This window comes from Otolemur garnettii, unplaced genomic scaffold (genome assembly GCF_000181295.1).
Source record: "Otolemur garnettii isolate 467f Iridium unplaced genomic scaffold, OtoGar3 scaffold00002, whole genome shotgun sequence".
Taxonomy (NCBI): Eukaryota; Metazoa; Chordata; class Mammalia; order Primates; family Galagidae; genus Otolemur; species Otolemur garnettii.
Window position 1 is genome coordinate 32,172,029 of NW_003852397.1, and position 22,367 is coordinate 32,194,395.

The 22,367-nt window shown below is 40.4% G+C and overlaps 1 protein-coding gene across 1 annotated transcript in view; it reads right to left on the minus strand.

Moving 5' to 3' along the window:
- LOC100962201 (collagen alpha-6(VI) chain) overlaps window positions 1-20,274 on the minus strand; it is a 108,866-nt gene extending 88,592 nt beyond the window's left edge. Inside the window, exons 1-8 of the mRNA XM_003781864.3 lie at window positions 20,216-20,274; window positions 19,982-20,072; window positions 17,093-17,689; window positions 15,073-15,693; window positions 13,248-13,808; window positions 11,896-12,453; window positions 9,211-9,786; window positions 6,479-7,048 (exon numbers count right to left, since the gene is read on the minus strand). Coding sequence (XP_003781912.3) covers window positions 6,479-7,048; window positions 9,211-9,786; window positions 11,896-12,453; window positions 13,248-13,808; window positions 15,073-15,693; window positions 17,093-17,689; window positions 19,982-20,048 — 3,550 coding nt within the window. The 5' untranslated portion in view covers window positions 20,049-20,072; window positions 20,216-20,274. The remainder of the gene's footprint in view (window positions 1-6,478; window positions 7,049-9,210; window positions 9,787-11,895; window positions 12,454-13,247; window positions 13,809-15,072; window positions 15,694-17,092; window positions 17,690-19,981; window positions 20,073-20,215) is intronic.
- Window positions 20,275-22,367: the final 2,093 nt, after the last annotated feature.

Below are 22,367 nucleotides of genomic sequence, written 5' to 3' on the forward strand. Positions count from 1 at the left end.
AAAAAAAAAGAAGAACTGGTAACTTGGTTGATTTTGAATGAGAGAAGAGTTAGTTGAGGGAAGATAAAAATTTTATTTGAGAATCAATTTTCCGTACATTATTCAAGGAAAATTAATGTGTTGCCAAAACTTTTGAAAGGTTGGTTTTCTTATTTTTACTATATTTTACTAGAAAATCTCCTCTTGGATATTCAGTAAATGAGATACAGAGAAACTAATCAGAGGAAGCATCAACACCTGTCCTTTCCAAATCTTCTCAAATGTTTATCTCCTCATATCTGTTTTCAGATTGGAAGTTTCACTCAGATGAACATGGTTTTAACTTATGAACAGAAAGTCAGTAAAAAACAAGAGATATTACTGTCTTCAAGGAAGACAGAATCATGTGAAAAAACAAACTAGCAGAAATGCCAAAAAGCTATCAAGTGACTCTGGGAAGTATTTCCTACAGCTTTGAGTATTTTAATTGTTTTGTCTATGTTGCTGAAAGCACACACTTATTCAGTAAACAAGTTCCTTGTGTTTAGTTTAAATTGACAAATGATTCCATACTAACATGATCAAAGAAATTGAATTTGGTAAAAAAGTTCAGAGTTAGCAGCCATATGCTTAAGTATGATTAAAAGACCAGGCTGTACTGATCAAGAGGACTCTCATGTAATGAGATTAAAAACTTCACTGTGACAACTTTATTTAAGTCAGGCTCCTTTCAAAGTCCCATGACAGAGTTTGCATTTTAAAATTAATCTGGGGCGGTGCCTGTGGCTCAATGGAGTAGGGAGCCGGCCTCATATGCCGGAGGTGGCAGGTTCAAACCCAGTCCCGGCCAAAAACTGCAAAATAAATAAATAAATACATACATACATAAAATAAAATAAAACAAAATTAATCTGTGGGTATATAGCATACTTTCTGTGTCAGGGACATAGCTACAACTTAGACTTTGCCTTACAAATGCAAGCGATGTGGCCTAATTGTACACACCCTCATAATAATCAGAAAAAAAAATTGTCCCAAGAATATTAAGTTCTATTGCTTCTTGGACTTTTGGCTAAGATCAAGTGAAGACTATAAAGTCCACAGGTATGAATGTTAACAAAGAATGTGCCTGAACTATATAAATCAGTGGTTCTCAACTTGTGGGTTGCAACATTAAAGGGTTGTGGCATTAGGAAGGTTGAGAACCACTGATATAAATAAAATTATGAACTTAATTTAAAAGACACTAAGAATAAAAAAAAATGAGTCTGCCATTGGTGATTCAAATAAAGGGAAGGTAGGGTTAGAGAGAAGGCTAAAATTGAATTTCCAAAGCATCAGTGAAGACTACTATGTTCAATGAAGACATACTATGTGCACAGAAGTGAGAATAGGAAAGGGCCTATGAAAATGAAGAAGATGAGCACAGGTCTGGCCATCTAGGGTGATAAAAGAAATAGAAGCTGAGCCCGTGCCTGGCCCTCCAGACAGCAACATGGAAGGCTGGAGGGCAGGTCTTTGAGTGGGAAGACAAGCAGTTTAGTCTTAGTCATGCGCCAGTCACCACTCTGTTACTGCTAAACAACTTTGGCAGCTCTTTAACCTCTCTGGGCATTAATTTTCTTGTCTACAAAAATAAGGAGATTATATATTTCAAAATAAAAGACACAAAAGAACAGAAGAGAATGAACTGAGCAGAGATTTACAGTTTCAGGGGTCCCTGCCAAGCCCCAAAGCTGACTCTCATTATCTGATTCATAAAACAATTGGAATCGATGATGGTAGATTCTTAGTATTGTTGTTAAGGGGCTGGAGAGTATATTCATGAACTAAGAGGACTGAGATTCTTGAGAAAATCCTTTATAGGGAAAGTGATGTTACTGGTAGTTATTATCTGGGATAGAAGAGAAATTTGCTTGGGGAGTTGAAAGAAGAGGTATTTTAGATGAAAAAAGGAAAAGGATGACCTAGAAAACATAGTGTCATAAGAGACCCAGTTTATGTACCTCCCAGATTTGCTTCCTCCCCCTGCCCAGAACTTGCCCATTTGTCTCCTGGGGAACCCCAGCTGACACCATCATTTGGCCCCCTAACACTGTGGAGGTGGTGGCCAGGCTCTGACACAGCCCCCATTGTGTTAGCTGTGGAAGGGACACTGGACTCTGGTGCCACGTGTAATCTCCTGAACTCATGAGGCGCTAGGTCCTTCACCACTGCCAGGTCCTTCACACTGGGTCCCATACCTAGTTTCCCCAGCAGTGTCCCAAAGCAGCCGGATAACACAGCCTAGTAGGGTAGGTAAGTTAACTCTCCATGGGATAAACTCTGAGTACAAGAGGCAGGAGATGGAAAGCAATTGGCAGATAAATCCTCTCCTTTATTGCCCTTGCTGGACTGGTCTATGCACAGGTTCTCCAGGGCTTCTGTGGGGACTTTCTGCACAGCCAGTGAACCCCTCGTGCCTTGTTAAGAAGCTGTGGCTAGCTGAGTGCCATTCCACCTGGCATTCACTTCCCCTCCTTTCCTGAGTCACTCTTCTTCTGCTCATTCTTGCTTCTCAGGGGTTGCACTCCCAGTAAGGGATTAGCACATAAACTTTGCTTCAAGCACTGTTATCAGGGGAGCCCAGTTAAGTCAGGAACATAAAGATCTCTTTATCAAGAAAAGTTGGAACCTTTTCTATTGACCATCTATTTTTTTTCCTCATTGTTCTTCCATTTCTTGAGTCAAATCCTGCAGTTGTCTCTTACCTCAGCCTAAGCAGACTGGCCTTCTGCTTAATCTCATTTTTGAGTCATCTATCCCTGAGGAAAGATGAGAGGGATTTTTTTTTCCTACCTAATCATGATGCCACCTATTTCATGATGACTTCCTTATCCTGAAAATTGCCCAAAGTCTTCTCTGGACACAGCAGCCAGGTTCAAGGAAAAATCGGAAAGTCAGCATGTTAGAAAACAGACTTTGGGGTCCAGGTGCTTAAGAAAATCTGATGTACATTGAGATATTACATTTGGATATAGCTTTAAAATATCACTGAAATAGTTCCTAAACCAAGGAACTCTTGGTAAACTGTTCGTCCCTGCACTAACCTCATGAATTTCCATTTATAAAAGCACTTACAAGGATACCTCAGCCACATGTCACGATACTAATAAATACTCAATGTACATTTACCATTAACTTCCCATTCATTATCTCACTTGTCTTTATGAAACATAAAATACGTATTAATAGGAACTCTTAAAATATGCATTTTGCTGATGAGGAAGCCATGACTTAGAGAAGCTTGGCAAAGGTCTCACTTTGGGTCCTGTGGATATCTCATGTGGGATTCCAATCCAGGCTTCTCTGGAATCTGTCTGCTGAACCGCCAGTGATGACAGGTCATACAGGTCCCTAGCTCTGCTCCTAGCTTGTGTTATGGGAAGAGACAGCTCAGCAGCAAGTGGTTTCCTGATAGAGCAGCAAATTAGGACAATGATTTCCAAGAGATAAACCCCAAGGTCTTACTAAGCTCCTGGTATTAATTGTTGAAGGCCAACATTTAGATGCCAGTTCTTTATGTTATCAGCTTAATTGAACCAAAATGGGGGAAGTTAGAGTCACACAAACCTAATCTTCAAAACGTGCTTGGTCTGGGTGGCGCCTGTGCCTCAAAGAAGTAGGGCGCCGGCCCCATATGCCAGAGGTGGCGGGTTCAAGCCCAGCCCCAGCCCCAGCCAAAAACTGCAAAAACAAAAGTGCTTGGTCTATTACTTCCTACAAGTTATAATCTGGACTACATTACCAATATTCCTCTGAGCCCCAGTTTCCACATTCACAAAAGAAAATAAAAATATAAAGCACATATTGGGAGAATTAAATGAGATAATGCACTTAAAGTGCTTAGAGCATCAGGCTCAACCCCTCATAGAAGTTCAAAAAACACTGATTCCTACTCACCTCCCTCTCATCTCCACACAGCTGACTTTCCTTTCACATGTACTAAATTATAGCCCTACAGAGGACTGAGATCTCTGAACAGAAAACTAAGACTCAGAAAAGGTAATGACTTCTCCAAAATTGTGCATATTTTAAGAAGAAGCAGAGCACATGTTCAGGCTCTAAGTTCAATTTGTTTTGAGCCACACCCAGCTACTGTCCAATTTCCTTAATTTGGGGATTTATAGTTTGGGAAGAACTGGCACGTCCTAATACATTTGCGCATGCCTTTGAAGCTTTATCAATGTTCATTCCAGCTTCATCAGTCCTCAGCTCACAGCTTGGCTACAGAGGCCTCACATTCTTGCTTGCTGCAGTAATAGCCTCAAGTTTATCTTAATCTAGAGTATTTATTTAATTAAATTTTTTTTTTTGCATTCATGACTATTTCCTTTAAGGATAATTCACTGGCTACTTGGAGTTCATACTCCTGCTTTTGACTTTCAACACTGTTTTCTTCCCTGCACTCAAATAGAAACTAGATGGTTCCAAGATAACTTTCTGCCTAATAATTGGAAATAGGTATTTCATGTGAAATAGGAAATTAATGTGGAAGGTCTGGCTGAAGCAATCAGACACATTCCAAAGTATGGGGAAACCATGAAGTAGGATTGACACAGCCAGTAGTCCCTAAATCTTAACCTTTAACCTGCATGTTAAGCATTGTAAAAGGTTTGAGATTGGGGTTTGGAAGTGCATGCTTAGAGCACGCTGATGATGAAAGTGAATTCTCCCACTACACATGTGTGTGCTCACATACACACACACATACATAAAAGATAATTTCCTCTTCAAGTTAAGAGAGGGACTTTAAGAGAACTTAATCCTGGAATCTAATCTAAAAAAATGATACACAGGATAGCACGTTGCTCTCACTACAAAGGAGAGGCTTCTATCCACATTGGAGGGCTGTGATTCCTTGTGTTTACTGGGGCAACTGGTATGTTACCGTATCCCATGGAGCTGATATGGCCAAGTGTATGAAAGGGCTGCTGTGGGCTTCTCTGATCTCATATCCAGAAGCCCACCTGGAGGGGGCAGAGAGACCTCAGCAGAATAAAGCTGTAGGTATCACCAGATACTCAGGGGCTGAGGAAGGTATAAGAGACCATCTGGGATTGAGACATACCTATCCTCTTCAGAGGAACCATGACTGGGAGGTTCCCTGACAAATATGCTTCGGTGGGGGCAGAGGTGGCCTGGCACAGGGAAAATCTTTCAAGGACTCATGAATGGACCGAGCTGTAAACACGGGCAGTCATCCGAGAAAACCAATTCCTGACAAGGGCCATTGAATAAAAACTTTCTTGTACCCCTTCAGTTCTTCTCCCTCTGCAAGCCAATTCTGGAGAGGCCAGAAACCATGAATATCAAGAGGTGAGCAGGATGGAAGCAGGGGTAGCAGTGAAAGGGGGGCGGGTGTGAGCAACAGGTGAAAGGCCAACCACACACCGTCTCCTCCCTCTTGGTGAGAAGCCTGCAGAGGGTTGGAAAGTGGAGTAACCTTCAATGAGGTTTATACTTTTAATAGTTATACTGGGATGGATATGAATCACCAAGAAGAGGTTCATTTATTTCCTGGAAGTAATATGAAAGAGCTAGCCCCCATAAATAAACTTAATGGGCCTGTGGTATAGACAAAAATGAAGTGACTGAATAAGTATGAAACTTGGAGTATTGTGAAGTTAAAGCATGCATTTTCTCATTGAATCCTCACAGTGATCTTTGGAACTAGGGGCTGTTATCATTCACATTTCCTAGGTGAGAGAAATGAAACTTAGGAAGTTAAGCAACTTGTCTAAGAAAAAAATGGTCACAGATCTGTAGTCAGTTCATCTGTCTCCAGAGCTTTCTCTTAACAACTTTGTAGGCTTCCTTTTTTTTGGTAGAAACCTGGGGTTAATGCTTACCCTGGGAAGTTATACAGAATCATAGACAACCTATCAGGTGTCTTTATAATAGAAAAAGTTACCACTTCTTTAAGATACTTTGACATTTTTTCCCAACAGTCAGAAGTAAAATGTGCTGATTTCTAAGAAGATATTTACTAACTTCTGCAGTGAATTTTCATGGTAGAGATATAAACCTCTGGCTATGTCCCCTACCTGCCCGTACCATAGCACTGGGGCACTTGGCAGCCCTGTCTGGCCTATTGCCAGGCAACCCAAATACGTCAAATCGTTTTTTTTCTTTGAGACATGTTCTTCAACCTCCAAAACCAGCCAGATTGTAAACAGTGGGCTTTTTCTCACATCTTGTCAAGTTGAGGCATTTTTCCCTTCCCAAAGGGGCAACTTCCCCCAGAAGAGAGGAAGGAAAAAAGGCACAAGATCTCAAACACCATTTCTGAATCCACAAGTCACAAAAAATACTTGATAACTGTGAAAAGTTCAATTTGAAATCCCGAGGCACAAATCCTAATTTTCTCCCCAGCCCCACGGGGTGTACACGCAGCCTGAGGAAAATGTCAGGGAAGACAGTGGGGGGAATAAATATGAAGAACTCATTAAATACTCACTGCTCTCACCCCCCGAGGTACAGATGTGACGAACAATCCTCTTTTTGACCTTTTTGAGTTCATCAAAGTTCTCAACTGTCAGTTTTTTATGTGCGGTCCCGGTGATCTGAATGAGCTGCTGGTCGTCCACATCCCCGATGCCCACAGAGTAGATGTCGATGCCTTTGTGTCTCAGGGTTTCTGCAGCCTGTGCCACCTCGTCTTGGGATCGACCATCTGTAAGGACTAGCAATACCTGTGGGGTACCTGTGTTTATCCTGCTGCCCATGTTTGGCTGGAAGTAACTCCCCACCTGCTGGAGGGCGGCACCGATATGAGTGTATCCAAAGATCTGCTGGATTTTGTCAATCTGCAATGATATCTCCTTTTCACCTATGTAAGTCCCCAACTGAAACTCTGCCCTATAGGTATCGCTAAACTGGGCTGCTCCTATGCGCACTCTGTTGAGGTTGACATCAAAGTCTTGAACCACAGATGCCAAAAATTCCTTCATCTTCTTGAAGTCACTTGGATCGATGCTATTTGAACCATCCATGAGGAAAACAAGATCTACTTTATCAATTTCACAATCTATAGGAAGGAGAAAGAGAACACAAAACCCCACAGATTGTTATTCTTTCTTTAGTTCACCAAGAGTAAAGTGTTCGCGGCTATACAAGAATGATATTTCGCTAAGTGGTTTCTTATGCTACCCTGTGGTCACATTAACTGGAGAGGAAAGAAAAACACATGATAAGTTCACAAAGTCAGCACCCGGCATGAACCACTCATACATTTTTTTATGCTTCTTTTGGCGTGTCTATTTGGTCTTGTCCCATTTTCTCTTCTGATACGCTAACAGAACTGGGGGTGGTGCTGTAGATGGTGTTCTTACCTGCAATCTTAACTCTTCCACAAAGCCCAATAACAGTAGTAGCATGGTGAGAAAAAACAAAATAACACGTGTCTATTTGGAGTTTCAAACAAAGAAACAGATGGTTTGTATTATTGACTTGGCCTCCCTGGGCATTTGCGCTAATAAATATTTTTCTGGTTTATTAGGGCAAATTAGAGGAAAGGTTTTTAAAATGTGCCTTCTGGTCTACATCTACTTGGTTTTTCCTTTTTATCATCCCCCTTTCTGGTATATATAGGTAAAAATATATCCTTGAGGAAAAGTATATATTTTTTAGGTTATACTGATTGCATTTATTAGATAAGGTCCCTCTTATGATTGTGTCCCACCCCCCAGAGGTGTGCCATACACCGTAACCCCATTCCCCTCCCACCTCCCCTCTCCTCATTCCCTCATTCCCCTACCCCACTCCTTGTATTAGTTCATCTACTGCCTTCATATTAGAATTGCGTACATTGGATTCCTGCTTGAGAAAAATATTTTTGAACAAACAATGTGATATAGAGATGTTTCACTTGTATTAAGACAGCAAATACAAAACAAAAAGAATATGAGAGGCTATTGCCAATGAATGAGTTATGCTTGGCACATACTCATGTGTGTTCCTTAGGTTTCTGGTAAGCATTCTCATTTCTTTGAATTCCCCAGTGATTCCACCACTGTCCTAACTTAATTAATCCTCATGATAGCCTTAAAAAAGATTAAAGGGTATCTCAGATTCCTAAAGTCCAGATAAGTAAGGAAGAGATAAAAAGAAATACAATAAACAGATCCTTCAGAAATTTGTTAACTCATTATATTCCCTCGTTTCATATTCCAGTAAAGGAAATTAAGTATAGGTTTTCTGCACAAAGGAGAACTGACAATATGAAAATGCCAAGTCAACTTCTACAGTGGACTTGAGTAGGAATGATCAAATTTTAGGCATTGGCTACAGGGAGAGAAGAGGTGTGTCCTACTTTTCAGAAAGACTTTGTCAGTTTTGAGAAAAAAAAAGATAGTAGCAGGAAAAAGTTAAAAAAAAAAAAAGAGAGAGTAGTTGCATTCTAAGGAGGCAAGGCATATGAAAACCTGAAAAGTTAAATGATCTTTTAAAAGGACTACATCCAGATGTTGGAATCATGGATTAAAAACAATTCATCTACTAAAAGTACTATTTTTAGTAAAATAATCTTGGAAAAAATACATTGGAATTTTAATAGGCACAATCTCTCCACATTAAAAGTGTAAAATGGCAGCTGAATGAAGGGATCATACACACACAGAACTACCCAACCGAAGCTGCAATCTCCAGCTGTTGGACCGGAAGCCCAGCCTCTAGGACAAAGGAATTCCCACTGTACTCTGTCCTGGAGATATCTGAGGCTGGAACACAGTGTCTGAGACTGGGCTCCACATATTAAATGAGCTTGTGCCATTATAGAAGTGGCGAAAGAAACTAGCCAGAAGGGAAGAAAACTTGAGGCAACTATAGCTAATTCTTAGGAGAAGAATTTCATTTCTCGTGTAAAGATCAGGAAAAAGAACTAGTGGGTAGGAAAACGTGTAAGCAAATTTGTGTTCTAAAAATAAAGCCTGTTAAAAATGTGAATGACTCATCATGAGAGGAGGTTAGGAGGACGAGCGTGATGTGTATAGGGATGTCATAGAAAGTATTTTTCTTTGGGGAGAGAAGGCTGGATGAAATGTCCTTGAGGTCTTTCCAACCCTAAGGTTCTATAATGCGGGAAGTCCTACGAAACGATGAAGACTTCTCTTCTTCTCTCTGGAAAATTTGTTCCTTCTCTCTCTCATATGTCTATTATTACGTAGGGAAAACTGAATTGAAAAGCCTTACCTACTTTTGAAGAGTTACAGACCCTGTCTGACACGTCTGAAAATATCCCCTTTAGGCCTCCAAAAGTCTCCACAAAGAACTGCTTGTCACTGGATCCTGCCATGGCTAACAGCTCCTCGCGATTGGCACCATCAATCCCCACAGCCAGGACAAGAATGCCTTTGTCCCGCAAGGCCTTTGCTGTGGCATTGAGTTTATCGGCGTCGTGAGATTCCCCATCCGTGATCACGATGAGGACTTGAGGGACTCCCTTGTGCAGGCGGCTGCCCTGGGCTTCGGTGAACATGTGGTCTGAGAAGCCCAGGGCCTCAGCTGTGTATGTGTTGCCCCCCATGGGCTGGTCTTTCTGGAGCACTGAAATCACCTCGGATTTTGTGTCAAAGTCATCCAGATAAAACAGTACCTCTGGGTCGTCAGCATACTTCAGAGCCCCGAACCGGACCTGATTCTTGCCAACATCAGCTTTTTTCACTAAGCCAGTCATGAAATCCTTCATGATATTATATTCATTCTGGTCAATGCTGCCGGAGCTATCGATCACAAACACAACATCCAGAACCTCAATCCTCTTGCATTCTGAAAGAGGAAGAGAAAGGAAAAGCAGATGAGGTTAGCTTTGGACCACAGGGGCGATCCCCAACCTTTTATAAAATTGCTGGTGTTTTCTCTCCAGGGGATCACGCGGCACATTAGAATGTCAGGCCCCTGGGTAACATACATTTGTGCCACCAGCACGTAGTTCATAGTCACTGAGGGGAGCTTTTAGGGTGAGGGAGTGTGAGGGAAAACCTACTGAGGAGTGAGAGGGGCAAGTGACGACCACAGGATCATCAGAAAATTCCAAAAACCTTTGGACTTAAAAAAAAAGATCACAATTCTGTTAAATGTTCCCATTAAACATGTGCTTTCATTTACACAAATTTGAAACTTGTCCTTTGAAGCCACAAGGACCTTGAGATTTTATACTGAAAGTAAACTTTGGGAAAACGACCAAATGAAAATGAATTTGGCACCGCTGTTTATTCTTTTCATGGTTCTACGATGGCTGATTTTTCCTGGTTACAGTTTCTCCTTTTTTGGCTTTTTTGAAGCATTATCTATTTTCCTTATTGGGCCTCATCATAGATAGAAGCCTATATCTCACTTGGCCCAACTAAACTGTTCTTAGCATGACACACTTAGTAACTTTTTAAACTGGAGGTCAATGCTATGGAAAAAAATAAAGCAAGAAAAACCCAGTTAGTGCTTAATCCACATGTAGCACGTTCCCTGTAAAGGCGTGGTGTTCCAAACTCTAACTCATCCATTCTGGAGAAGTGGAATTGGAAGATGGTTGGTTATTAGTCCCTACACAGCACATTCTCTCTATAGGCCTTGGAAAGGTGTGATCCAAACGTTAACTCATCCATTCTTGAGAAACGGAATTGTGAGAAAGTACCCCCTCCTCAGAGGCTCTGGGAATTTCCTTCTTTTGCCAGCCACTCACTGGCTCTGTGAGGGTTGTTGAAAACCCTACAGTGTGCTCACCCCACTGGAGGCCATGTGGACACAGCCAGGAACCAAATTCCCGAGAAGAGCTGGCTCCGCTAAAGAAGGAGGCGTGCCCCTCTGGCCTTCAGCTGCCTGCAAGTCCCACTTGGATTACCCAAGGGGTAGGGATAGATTGCTCAATGTTGGAACCCTTTAGAGAGTTCATGTTCATCTTGGCTGTAAGTACCAGGAAACACAGACCAGGTGTACTTCTTTTTCTACGGTGGGAATGTAGCAGGATTATTATATGAATAAGGAAGCAATGTTCCTCTCTTCCTTTAAAATTCTTTCAAAATCTATCTCCTTCACAGGACTTTTCAGAATGCCTCTGTCATTCAGCCCCATGGGCCCCAGTAGAAATCAGCCCTTTATATTTACTAAGCTTTTGGCTGACTGCTGTTACTCTGCTGTTCCATGGGAAGAGGCTGGGGACTATGCCCTTTGCTTCCTCTGAAGAATCCATCACTCAAGTTCCTTGTTACAGTCCTCCTTTATAAAATTAAATAAATACCAGAGTGTTTTCACAAATAATTGATACAAGTATTGGTCTTGAGAAACTGCAAAAATAAATCCCATATATAGCAGATGGCTAGGCCAAAGGGAAGCCACCGTTGCCAGGTGATGCCCTTGGGTGACCTCAGCAGCCCTCATGCAGCCCAGTGAGATGGAACGTACAAGGCTGAGCCCTGTGTCTCAAGGTAGAACCAAATCAGGGGTGTGATTCATGCTCTAGAGCTGCCCATGGGATCAGGCTGAAATGAGACTCCAGCCAAGATGACCTCCTCACTCATCTCCTACCCATGCCCTGGCCTGCTTTTCCTACTCCCTTCTGAAAATACCTCCTCAATAAATCAGTTCCCCAAGAGCTCCTGACACAACGTCCTGCTTCCAGGGAATCTGATCTAAGACTTGGTATGACACTACTTTTCTTAAATGGAGGATCCCACCCTAATGCTATTCGCCTACAAATAGGAATGAACAGAATCCTTCCTTGCTGTCTGATTAATTTGACAGGTCAAAGCCACTAGGATAAACATTTCAAATAAACAGAAAGTTTACAATGTTCAAATAGAACTGTACTTAATTTAAGAAATAATAATTAACATAGGCTTCTGGTATTTGGATAGTCCTGCCACTGAACAGTCCCATGCTTACCTTCACGGGGGCTGCATATTCCAAACACAAGATCATCTTCAATACGCTGCAGAATATCAAAATTCTCAACATAGAAAACCATCTCGGGCCTCCCACTGATCTCCTCAAGCTGAGTGACATTGGAGCCAAACACTCCCACAGAGTAGATGATGATGCCTTTTTGCCGAAGAGCTACTGCTGGGTCCTTCACTATGTCGTGAGCTTCGCCATCTGTGATGAGGATGAGAAACTTCCTGACGTTGGGCCGGGCCCCCTTGGAGGGGGTAAAGTACTGGGACACGAAGGTCAGGGCACTACCGGTCATGGTGGTTTCTCCAATATGAGGCATTTGGTCTATTGCATTTGAAATGTCACTTTGGGACATGAATGCGTTGAGCTGAAACTCCTCCTTATTGACATCACTGAACTGGACCACGCCAATTTGCACCCTATCTGCCCCAATCTGAGATTTGCTCACCAAGTTTTTCATAAATGTTTTCATTTTGTCGAAGTTTTCAAGTCCTATACTGCCAGAACTGTCCACCAGAAACATGATGTCAGCTTTCATCTCTTTGCAGGCTGCACAGGAGAAATTAGGATATTTAAGTCAGCTACATGTAAAAAATTAAAAGTGAATGGGAGAATACAAAACAAATAATTTATATTGAAGACAAGTGTGTGCTTGGTAGGGTTAGTTGGTAAATAAAACACTGAAGGCAATACAAGTGAGAAGGTTCTATTTGCTATTTAGTAATTTGCTAACATACATAACTCAGGGTTTTTCAATCTCAGCATTATTGACATTTTGGGCCAAATCATCTTTATTGAGGTAGGAAATCTGTGCATTGCAGATACTGGAGCATGTTCAGCAGAATCCCTGACCTCTACCTCTTAGATGTCAGGAGAACTCCCCAGTTATGACAACCAAAAATGTTCCCAGACATTGACAAATAGCCCCTAACGGGGCAAATCACTTTTGGTTGAAAACTGTTGATATGGCTCTAAAAGATTTCATAAATGTTTTATAAAAAAGAAATTCAAATAAGTTTGAGGTAGTCCTTAAAATCTAAAACCATTTGATCATATTATACATTTGGTGTCTAATAATATATCTACCCTAGTAGGGATTTCTGGAGAAAGCTAATTAATATTTGTTAGAGAGAATCCCTCCAAATGTCTTTCTTATGGGTCAGATATCAATTAGAATACTATAATGGGCTCTTACCTTTGTTCTGGAGAACCAAGACAGTTACACCAGTCAGTAAACCTCAACTTAGAAATTGACATTGTTTCTGTAAATCAGCAACATCAAATAGTGCCAAGAAAGTGATCTGTAAGTGGAAGCCCAGAAGTAAAACCACCACTTCTCTCACCTTCTTCTGCACAGATTTCTTGAACAACTTGGTTTCTTATGTTTTTCAAAGCATCGAAGTCATGCACATAGTACACTTGCTTTTCCTCGCCTGCGATTTCTCTCAGCTGTGTGTGGTTCGCCTCCTTGACACCGATGGCATGGACACGGACGTGCTCTTCTCTCAGTCTGTCCGCAGGCTTTAAGACACTATCCATGGATGTGCCCGTCGTCAGGACAACAAGGTGACGTGGCACTTTCTTTCCTCGCTGCTCTTTTGCTTTTTGCAACAGACTCAGCGTGAAATTCAGGGCTGCGCCTGTGTTTGTATTCCCACCCATTTGCCTTATGTTCTCAATGGCCTTTCCCAGATCCTGTCTGTTTGGGTATTTATTGATCTCAAATTCCAAGTCCCAGCTGTCAGCATACTGAACGGCCCCGACCCTCACCTTATGGGGACCGATATTGAACATGCCCACCATCTCTGACAGGAAGGTCTTCATTTCTTGGAAATCTGTGGCCTGGGTGCTCCCTGAACCATCGATGAGCAGATAGATATCAGCTTCCTCAGTGTCCACACAACCTATAATGAATCCAAAAAAAGTTAAATGTGGCATTTGGGGTAAGTGTGAAGAAGACATGGTAGCAGATGGAAGAACAAATATGAACCTTTTCAGATACAAATGTTGGAAAACACTTTCTCTAGCTTAAAATGGGGGAATCTTAGCATCATTTGGGCCAAACGAATTGCTTCTGACATTTTAAGATTATTATCCTAATTCTCTGCCATGAATCAGGGTAAATCTGAATAGAGCAAAAAGTTAGAAAAGCCTGAAGCTGCTATTTATAAGTCATTTCTACCGTGAGTATATAATTGCTTAGCAAATAATCAGGTGATGGGTTAGGAAGTGGAGAGGCATTTCTCTGGATATTGTGGACATGTGAATTTTCCTTCTTGAAATCTTGGACAAATTATTTACCCCTTACCCACTTCTGGTCAACTGAGTAAACTAGAGATATTGGTGACCTTATGTGTGTTATATATAGGCAGTTCCTGAGTTACAAACATTCGACTGATGTACAACTTGTACTTACAGATGAAAACTATTATTGGTAAGAGGTAAATGAACCTGTCCCAACTTACATACAAATTCAACTTAAGAACCTATTTTGTTCATAACCTGAGACTGCCTACAATGACACTTTTATACCAAATAAGCTATAAATATTTGTTTGTTGAAGAACATACACATGTATACATATTTGTAGACCTATACATAAAAATATTTATAAAGCCCACATGTACATGTATGAAATGTATAAAATACATTTCTTCTCCTCTCTCCCTAAATTCGCAGATGCTAGAATGGTAGTAAATTAATGTAATCAGCAAATTATATAATTACCTTATTTTCCATCCAAATCATATTTCCTATCTATTCTCTAAATTGGAAAGAGGGGATGAGGGAAAAAGAGAAGGAAAAGTCAAAAAAAAAAGAATCAGGAAAGAAAGGAAAGATCAGGGAACATGAGTGGCAGAGGAGCGAATGAAAAAAGAGAAGGGAGAAAAATAGCAAAGGAAGGTATTCTGGGGCCTGCGTGAATAACGAACCCCATCAAAGCTGCACAGGGAAGTAAAATGGAAACTTTGCCCCATGTCAACATCTCATTAACTTTTATTCCCCCCAAACTGGATTTCAGATTATCTAAAGTAAAAAATCACAAACTTATTCCCCTTCCCATATCCTACCCCACCAATCCCTATTGCACATATCATTATTCAAAAGACAAAAAAGACAAGAAAAAACAAAGAGAATGTGAATAATACTCTCAGCAAAAGACTTTACCAGATTTGAGCGTTTCGGTCCGTTCTGAAAAGACAGAGACGGTGTGTGTTATTTGTTTCCGCAGCTTCTTCAGAAATGTCTGGTTGTGAGCAGCTAGGTCAGAGAAGGTCTCTAATTTGGAGACATACTGCTCAGCAGGGTGAGAGGCTATCTTTTCCAACTGTGCGTCACTGGCCCCCTCGATGCCCAAGGTGAAGATGGTCACACCCTCGCGCCGGAGGTTAAGGGCTGCCTTAGTCACATTGTCTTCTGAAGCTCTGTGGGTCACAAGCACTGCAATCTGAGGCACCCCCTGATTCTTCCGACTGCCATTCTGTGCTCTGAAGATTTCCTTCTTGATCTTTCTGAGGGCTGCTCCAATATAGGCCTTCCCAGCCTGGGGAGATAGGTTCTGTATATTCTGGAGAACCTCGGACTTATTTATGCCCAAGCTCAGTGAGTTTATCACCTTTGTCTCATTGCTATAAGCTACAAGACCAATCCTCATGCAATTTTCCTTTATGTCAAGGGCAGATACACTTTCTTCCAGGAAATCTTTGAGGGAGTCAAAGTTCTCCCGGCTCCCATTGATTGACACATCAAACAGGAACACAACATCGGCCACAGAAGGGCCTTGGCAAACTGTGTGGGCAAGGAATGAACAAGCACCATGTTAGTTGGAGATTCAGCATCTCTGCTCAGCACTAGAAGGCATGAAGAACATATTCTGGAGCTCTTAAAGAAAGGAGGAGGATACAAAATAATTATGAACCTGAGATCTGGGTTCAAATACCAGGTCTCAGCTAACCTCCTTCAACTTCCTTATCTATAAAATGAAGATAATAATATTTCTCTTATAGAATATTAATATTTCTCTTATAGAATTGTTATGGTGATTAAATGATATATCAAGCATGGAGCCTGGTACATAAGAATCCCTCAGTGAGCAGAAGCGCTTGCTATCAAATAAAATCATTTAATCATCATGTTATAATCAACAGCTATAGTCCAAATATTGCTAAGGAATGGTAATGAAATAGCACCTGCACTTTCGATCATTCTGTTGGGGAAAGATGCTAGTAAAAGGATTCATATTTTCATAAACTACCAAGAAAATCTAAATATATACTTTATGCTATTCAAACTGATTTACTAGAAATAATATAAGTTTTCTACGTTACTTATTTTGACGTATATGCTTTGAACAATTTTTTTTTTTTTTTGCAGTTTTTGGCCAGGGCTAGGTTTGAACCTGCCACCTCTGGTATATGGGGCCAGTGCCCTACTCCTTTGAGCCACAGGCACTGCTCTGAACAATTTGGTTTTTACTAGCTATCCCTGGCCCCTCCCTTGAATGATGTTCATAAACTCTTGGTTATTCTTGTTACTAGAGTAATAAAAGAGCACGGAACAGGACAAAGGTTGGCTATGGAGCAGGGAAGGCAATTCAGAACAGAGCAGCAGGAAGAGCGTCAGTGCAGGGCTGCAGCTGCATGGGCAGGAATCAGCAGCCTGGACTTGGGGCTGGCATGTCACATCTAAGGACACCCGCAAGGCCCTCTTTGCTGAAAAGGGGGTTTGGACTATCAGAAGTTGTTTCTAGCTCTCACGTTCTATGCTTGTGTTATAAGTCTTCAAAAGTCAAGGATTTGTTTAGAAGCAATTCATCGTTTAAATGAACAAGTAATAAAACTACATTACAACCTAAAACCCAGCAAGAAGGTATCTGTCCCTGAGTTTGAAAAAGTCTCTGAATGACTAGCCACATGGAGAAGTGAAATGTGGAAAACCAAGGTTTCTGGTGTTCACTGAGTTTTGAACGGTCATAATCATTGAACCCTCTTGAACATCTGGACAGATAACATCTAAAAATATAGTCCATTTGGGGGATAGGGAGAGTCTCAATCCCCACATTGATTTTTCTAAAGCATTGTACATGTATTATCATTCTTTTTTTTTATTATTAAATCATAGCTGTGTACATTAATGTAAGTATGGGGTACAATGTGCTGGTTTCATGTTATGTACATCCTGAGCCTACCTTCTACAATGATATCATCAGCCGCTGCTTCCTTGTGCTTTGTTACATCCTTGATAATCTGCGTCATGTTTTGGGAAAACATGCTGAGGTCTCTGGCTGTCCGAAGGTTGAAATGAAACTGGGACGTGGCCATGGCCTTCAGGTTTTCCTCTGATGCTTTCTGCATCCCCACGGAGATGATTTTCACTCCATCTTTCTGCAGGGCCTTTGAAGCCTCTTCCACGTCATCCTCAGACTCGGCCGAAGCCAGGACCACCAAAATAGGGGGAAACTGCTTCTTGTCTCTCCCGTTTGTGGGTGCAGAGAAGTAAGTCCTGTGAGCCTCCTGGAGAGCATTTCCAATCTTCAGGGACCCACCAATGAACCCGAAGTTCTTCTTGAGGTGGTTCAGCATGGGGCTTCTGCTCTTGAAGGTGCTCAGCTGGAATTCACTGTGGAGCTTGTCACTGTACTGGGCCAAGGCCACCCGGTATTTGTCAGCCTCTATGGGGAGACTGTTGAGCATTTTGTTGATGAAAATCTTTACAAATGGGAAGGACTTAATTCCCAGGTGATCAGAGCTGTCCACCAGGAACACCACATCTGCATACTCAGGGTCTATAAAACCACAAACAAAGTAAATTAAAAATGTACTGCCGTGTTTAATGCCAACTATATGAGGGAAGAGTACTTTCCTTTTCATTTTTTTAATACCTTCCCGATGAACTGAAAATAATCTAAAATTACACATTCTCTTAAGAAAAAAAAATATTTGTCTCCTGGGATAAGTCTTTTATAGAATCTCTTATTTGAACTGATCACAAACTTAAGCATCACTTTTTTAAGGAATTAGTTCATCAGACATAGGGAAATTTAGAGAAGCATAACTTTTGGGGGTTTTGGTGGATAATTGCCACTTATAAATTTTTGTTTTCAGAATTTGATCTCAATATCAACAAGATAAAAATTTTAATTAAGAACCAAACTTCTTCCTCAAATTGGTTTGAATAGTGCCATCTGAAAATGAACCTTTCATTCCCATTTCAGCAATGCAACTGGTGATCTGATTAACACAGGAGCATATTAGTTTTGTATTCAATATGTCCAACTGGTGAAATTTAAAAAACACTTTCAAGTCATAAAATAGGGGATTACTGTAATGTATTTTAAAGTTATTTGTAATATTTTTTGACTAATCATATGAGTGAGCATTGTAACTGGTGAATTTATTCTCCCATATGCCAAATGTTGTAGAATTAATATTTACATTTAATTTCTATTAAAAACATAGAATATATAAAATATATAGGAACATAATCTTTTACTAAACTTCTAAAGTTTTATTCAATGCTAGATTCAACACTGGCATTCCAGGTATCTAGAATTATAGTTTTACCTGACAGCGTGTCACTGGATTAAAATATTAAATGCTGATTACTATTGATCTGCTGTTTTGGGCTCAGAGCTCTCACTACCCTAGCATAAGATCCATTTCTTGTCTGGGGAAGGGAAGAAAGTATGTGTGTGGTGCATGTTTTAAAAAGAGTACAGTGTAATTGAATAAGTAACGTAGCCTTGACTTAGCTGTCAGCTACCTCTATTAGCTCTGTGAAGCTTTTCGATATACTTGGGCCTTAGTTTCCTCTGCCATAAAATTAGTAGATTCAACCAGAAAATATGTAAGGCACCACCTCACTTTGAGAGTCTGGGGTTAGTAGATAAATTCTAATCAAATTCAAGTGACTTCAAATTTTTGCTTTCTACAACTGCTAGAAAATGAGCTTTGGCACCCGTGTGTGCTATTTCATTCTTTTTATACCAGTCTGATGAAGGAAAAGTGGATAAAATAATCTTTTCTAATCATTTAAAGACCCTAATTCCAACAAATCTGAGATTCCTTTCATGATTACACAGTCAGCAGCATCTTGGGGGAAGAAGTAAAGGAGGGTGAACCTTCCTTCCTCCAGGGCTGGAACCCACAGGAAGGCTGTCTGGTGAGCCCTGCCCAGGAGAACTAGACTTATGACCAATAGCGACCTCTCCACTTACAAACAAACTCCTTTATATCTTGTGTGGAGAGAAGCAATGTAGATGATGGGCACACGCTGTGGACTCAGGGTCCTGATGAGGTCCATCTCTATGTCTGAGCCATGAATGACTAGAGGAAAACCACTGCCTCTTCTTGAAAAGCTTAAGACCCAGTGAGACCCATCAGAGGACAGCAATACCCTGTCCCTACTGTACTAAACTAGGGTAAAGTCTAGTTTATCTCTTCATAAAATTACTTCCAAGATCACAGTCCTAGAGAAACCACAAAAGCCAATATAGATGGTCCTAGATATGAACTGACTGGTACAAGAACCAATTATTTAAGAGGTGGTAGATGTGGTGAAGGGTGACCCCAGTGTTGGGACTTTAAGTCCACTGGACATAGATTGCTAGAGACAGTAAACAGTGCTACAAAGCTTTCTCTCCATGGCAAAAGCACTTTCTTCTTCACCGTAAGAAGACAGTTAAATTGAAACAAAATCTAGACATTTAACTGAGACAACAAATCATTAACAAATGATTTAGAAAGAGACATTTCAAATTGTCTAGGTCTGAACCAATATTAATAGATCAAATTTTACTGTGACATCCTAGAAGACGTACTGGGGGTTGAAACTAAGGTTAAAATGATAGCTTTCAGACCTTTCCATCATTAACAAGGAATGAAGTCCCAGAAACAAATGTTCAAAGAAGCACAGGGCAACCTCAGAAAGAAATTAACTTACCATTGCCACCCTCATTACTATCATAATCAAAACAAAGTGAAACAAAACTCTTAATTTTTAAGTAGCTCAAACTCACATATTATCTATTGTCCATAATGAAAATTAAGGAAAAAAATTCTTTTCATTTTTTTCTTACCAGGATTTTGGTTCATAGAAATATGAGAACAAATCATTACGAGGAACAAAATCAGCAGCATTTTCATATTATGATCTGAAAAGTCTTCAATCTGAAATCGAAAAGGCAAAAATACAAACATCTAAAATTATTGTGAATATTATTTGGAAGTAAGACTCACATAAAGAAGAGCACATGAAATTATGTAATAAATTGGGAACAACAGAGAACAAGGAATTTTTGAGGTTCACTGACCTTCTAATCTGTGAATTGCCTTGGAGAAAAGCAAACCATCAACATTTACAGAATCATGTGAGTTTCTCTTGGGCCACAGACCCTGTAGAAATGTGAAATTTTAGACAATCAAATAGAGGTAGCCATTATTATTTTAGTCATAACAATGTACATTCCAATTAATTATTTTCCTATACCCTAGGGTCCTACTGTACCCACTCATTGCCAAGACAATTCAGAGGTCACAGTTGCAATCTGGTCTAAGACCTATATTTTAACCTCATCATCATGAACATGTAGGTGTGTTTCATCCTTGAATAATAATTATTTCTAAGCCAGGCACAATAGCTCATGCCTGTAATTGCAGTGTTTTGGGAGGCCAATGTGGGAGGATTGCTTAAGGATAGGAGTTCAAGACCACCCTGAGAAACACAGGGAAACTCTGTCTCTACAAAATAATAATAGTAATTTAAAAAGTTAGGGCAGCCCCTGTGGCTCAAAGGAGTAGGTCGCCTTCCCCATATACTGGAGGTGGTGGGTTCAAACCCAGCCCCAGCCAAAAACTGCAAAAAAAAAAAAAAAAAAAAAAGTTAGCTGGGTGTGGTAGAACAACTGTAGACACACCTACTTGGAAGGCTGAGGCAGGAAGATCACTTGAGCCCGGAGTTCAGGCTTGCAGGGAGCTATGATCATGCCACTGCAGTCCAGCACTGGTGAAAGAGCAATACCCTGTCCCTTAAAAATAAATAAATAAATAAAAATAAAAAAATAAATATATATATATACACACACACACACATAAATATATTTATACATACATTTCTAGTATGGCCAAGGTTAACTATTTTCCTTTATCCTTAAATTTGAGAAAAGACATAAAAACATTTTACAAAGAGTGACTCAGAATGACCATCTCAGGTATACAATGTTGAAGCCCAGTGAAGAGTTCTCTTGAGGTGCTATGTGCCCTGCTCTGTGTGTGTGTATGTGTGTGGGGGGTGGGGTGGGGGGGGAGGGTAAGTTCATGCTTGGGAGGCAGGCAGAATGGGCTCCTTTTGCCACATCAAAGCATGATTGAAGTGCCTATAATCTGTATGCTGTTCTACCACCAGATTAGATCAGGATTTTCATACCCAAATTTTTAAAATATTTGATCACCTGAAGACATGATAGGGGAGAATGAAGGAGATATTTAAAGTAATCAACATAAAATTAAAATTCATGGTAAGCTCCATCTTAATAAAAGTGAGACTGATTGCTTTTCCTTATGGAAAGACTCTCAGAAAGGGACATCTCTATAATCTGAATTATGCTGCATTCCATTCATTCTGAATCAAGTTAGCTAAGACCAATAGATCTTATTTGGAAGTCACATGCTACATGGGTATTTCTGAAAGTTTTGAGACAGACTGTGTTATGTGTTATTTATTTCACTTCCAAGAAACCCAATTGACAACATCCTTTCTGATTCACTGGTACAAGTTTCTACTTGCTTGGTTTATCAGTGTTGCTGGGTGGGCTTCATTTATTTCTGTCCTCATGGATTTTACATTTCTTGACTTTTGTACATCTCAAAATTTTCATAATGACTCACATATAAAGTCTCTTTTAAAAATCTGGATCTCTATAAACTTGAATGTTTCTAATCTAAACTATAGTTACAAAAGAAACATAGCCACCCAAGCCTTGGCTTCAAACTCAAAATGTTTAGAACTTGTACAACACCTCTCTTGAGGCTGTTAAGAACCAAGAGTTTCAGAGACTTCTGCACCATTCATAATCCAGATTACATATTTGGAAAAAAGTTAATAACCCAAAAGGAATACAAAAGAAATGTCAGCAAAATTAAGATGAATGCCACTTCTTTCCTTTAAAAATGAAACATGAAGGATATATTATTTCTTTTTCTTTTCTTTTCTTTTTTTTTTAATTTGAGACAGAGTCTCACTATGTCTTCCTTAGTAGAGTGCTATGGAAGCACAGCTCACAGCAACCTCAACTCTTGGGCTTAATTGATTTTCTTGCCTCAGCCTCCCAAGCAGCTGGGAATATAGGCACCCACCACAATGCCTGGCTATTTTTGGGTTGCAGTTGTCACTGTTTAGCAGGCCCAGGCCAGGTTGGAACCCACCTTGGTGTATGTGGTTGGCGCCCTAACCACTGAGCACAGGTG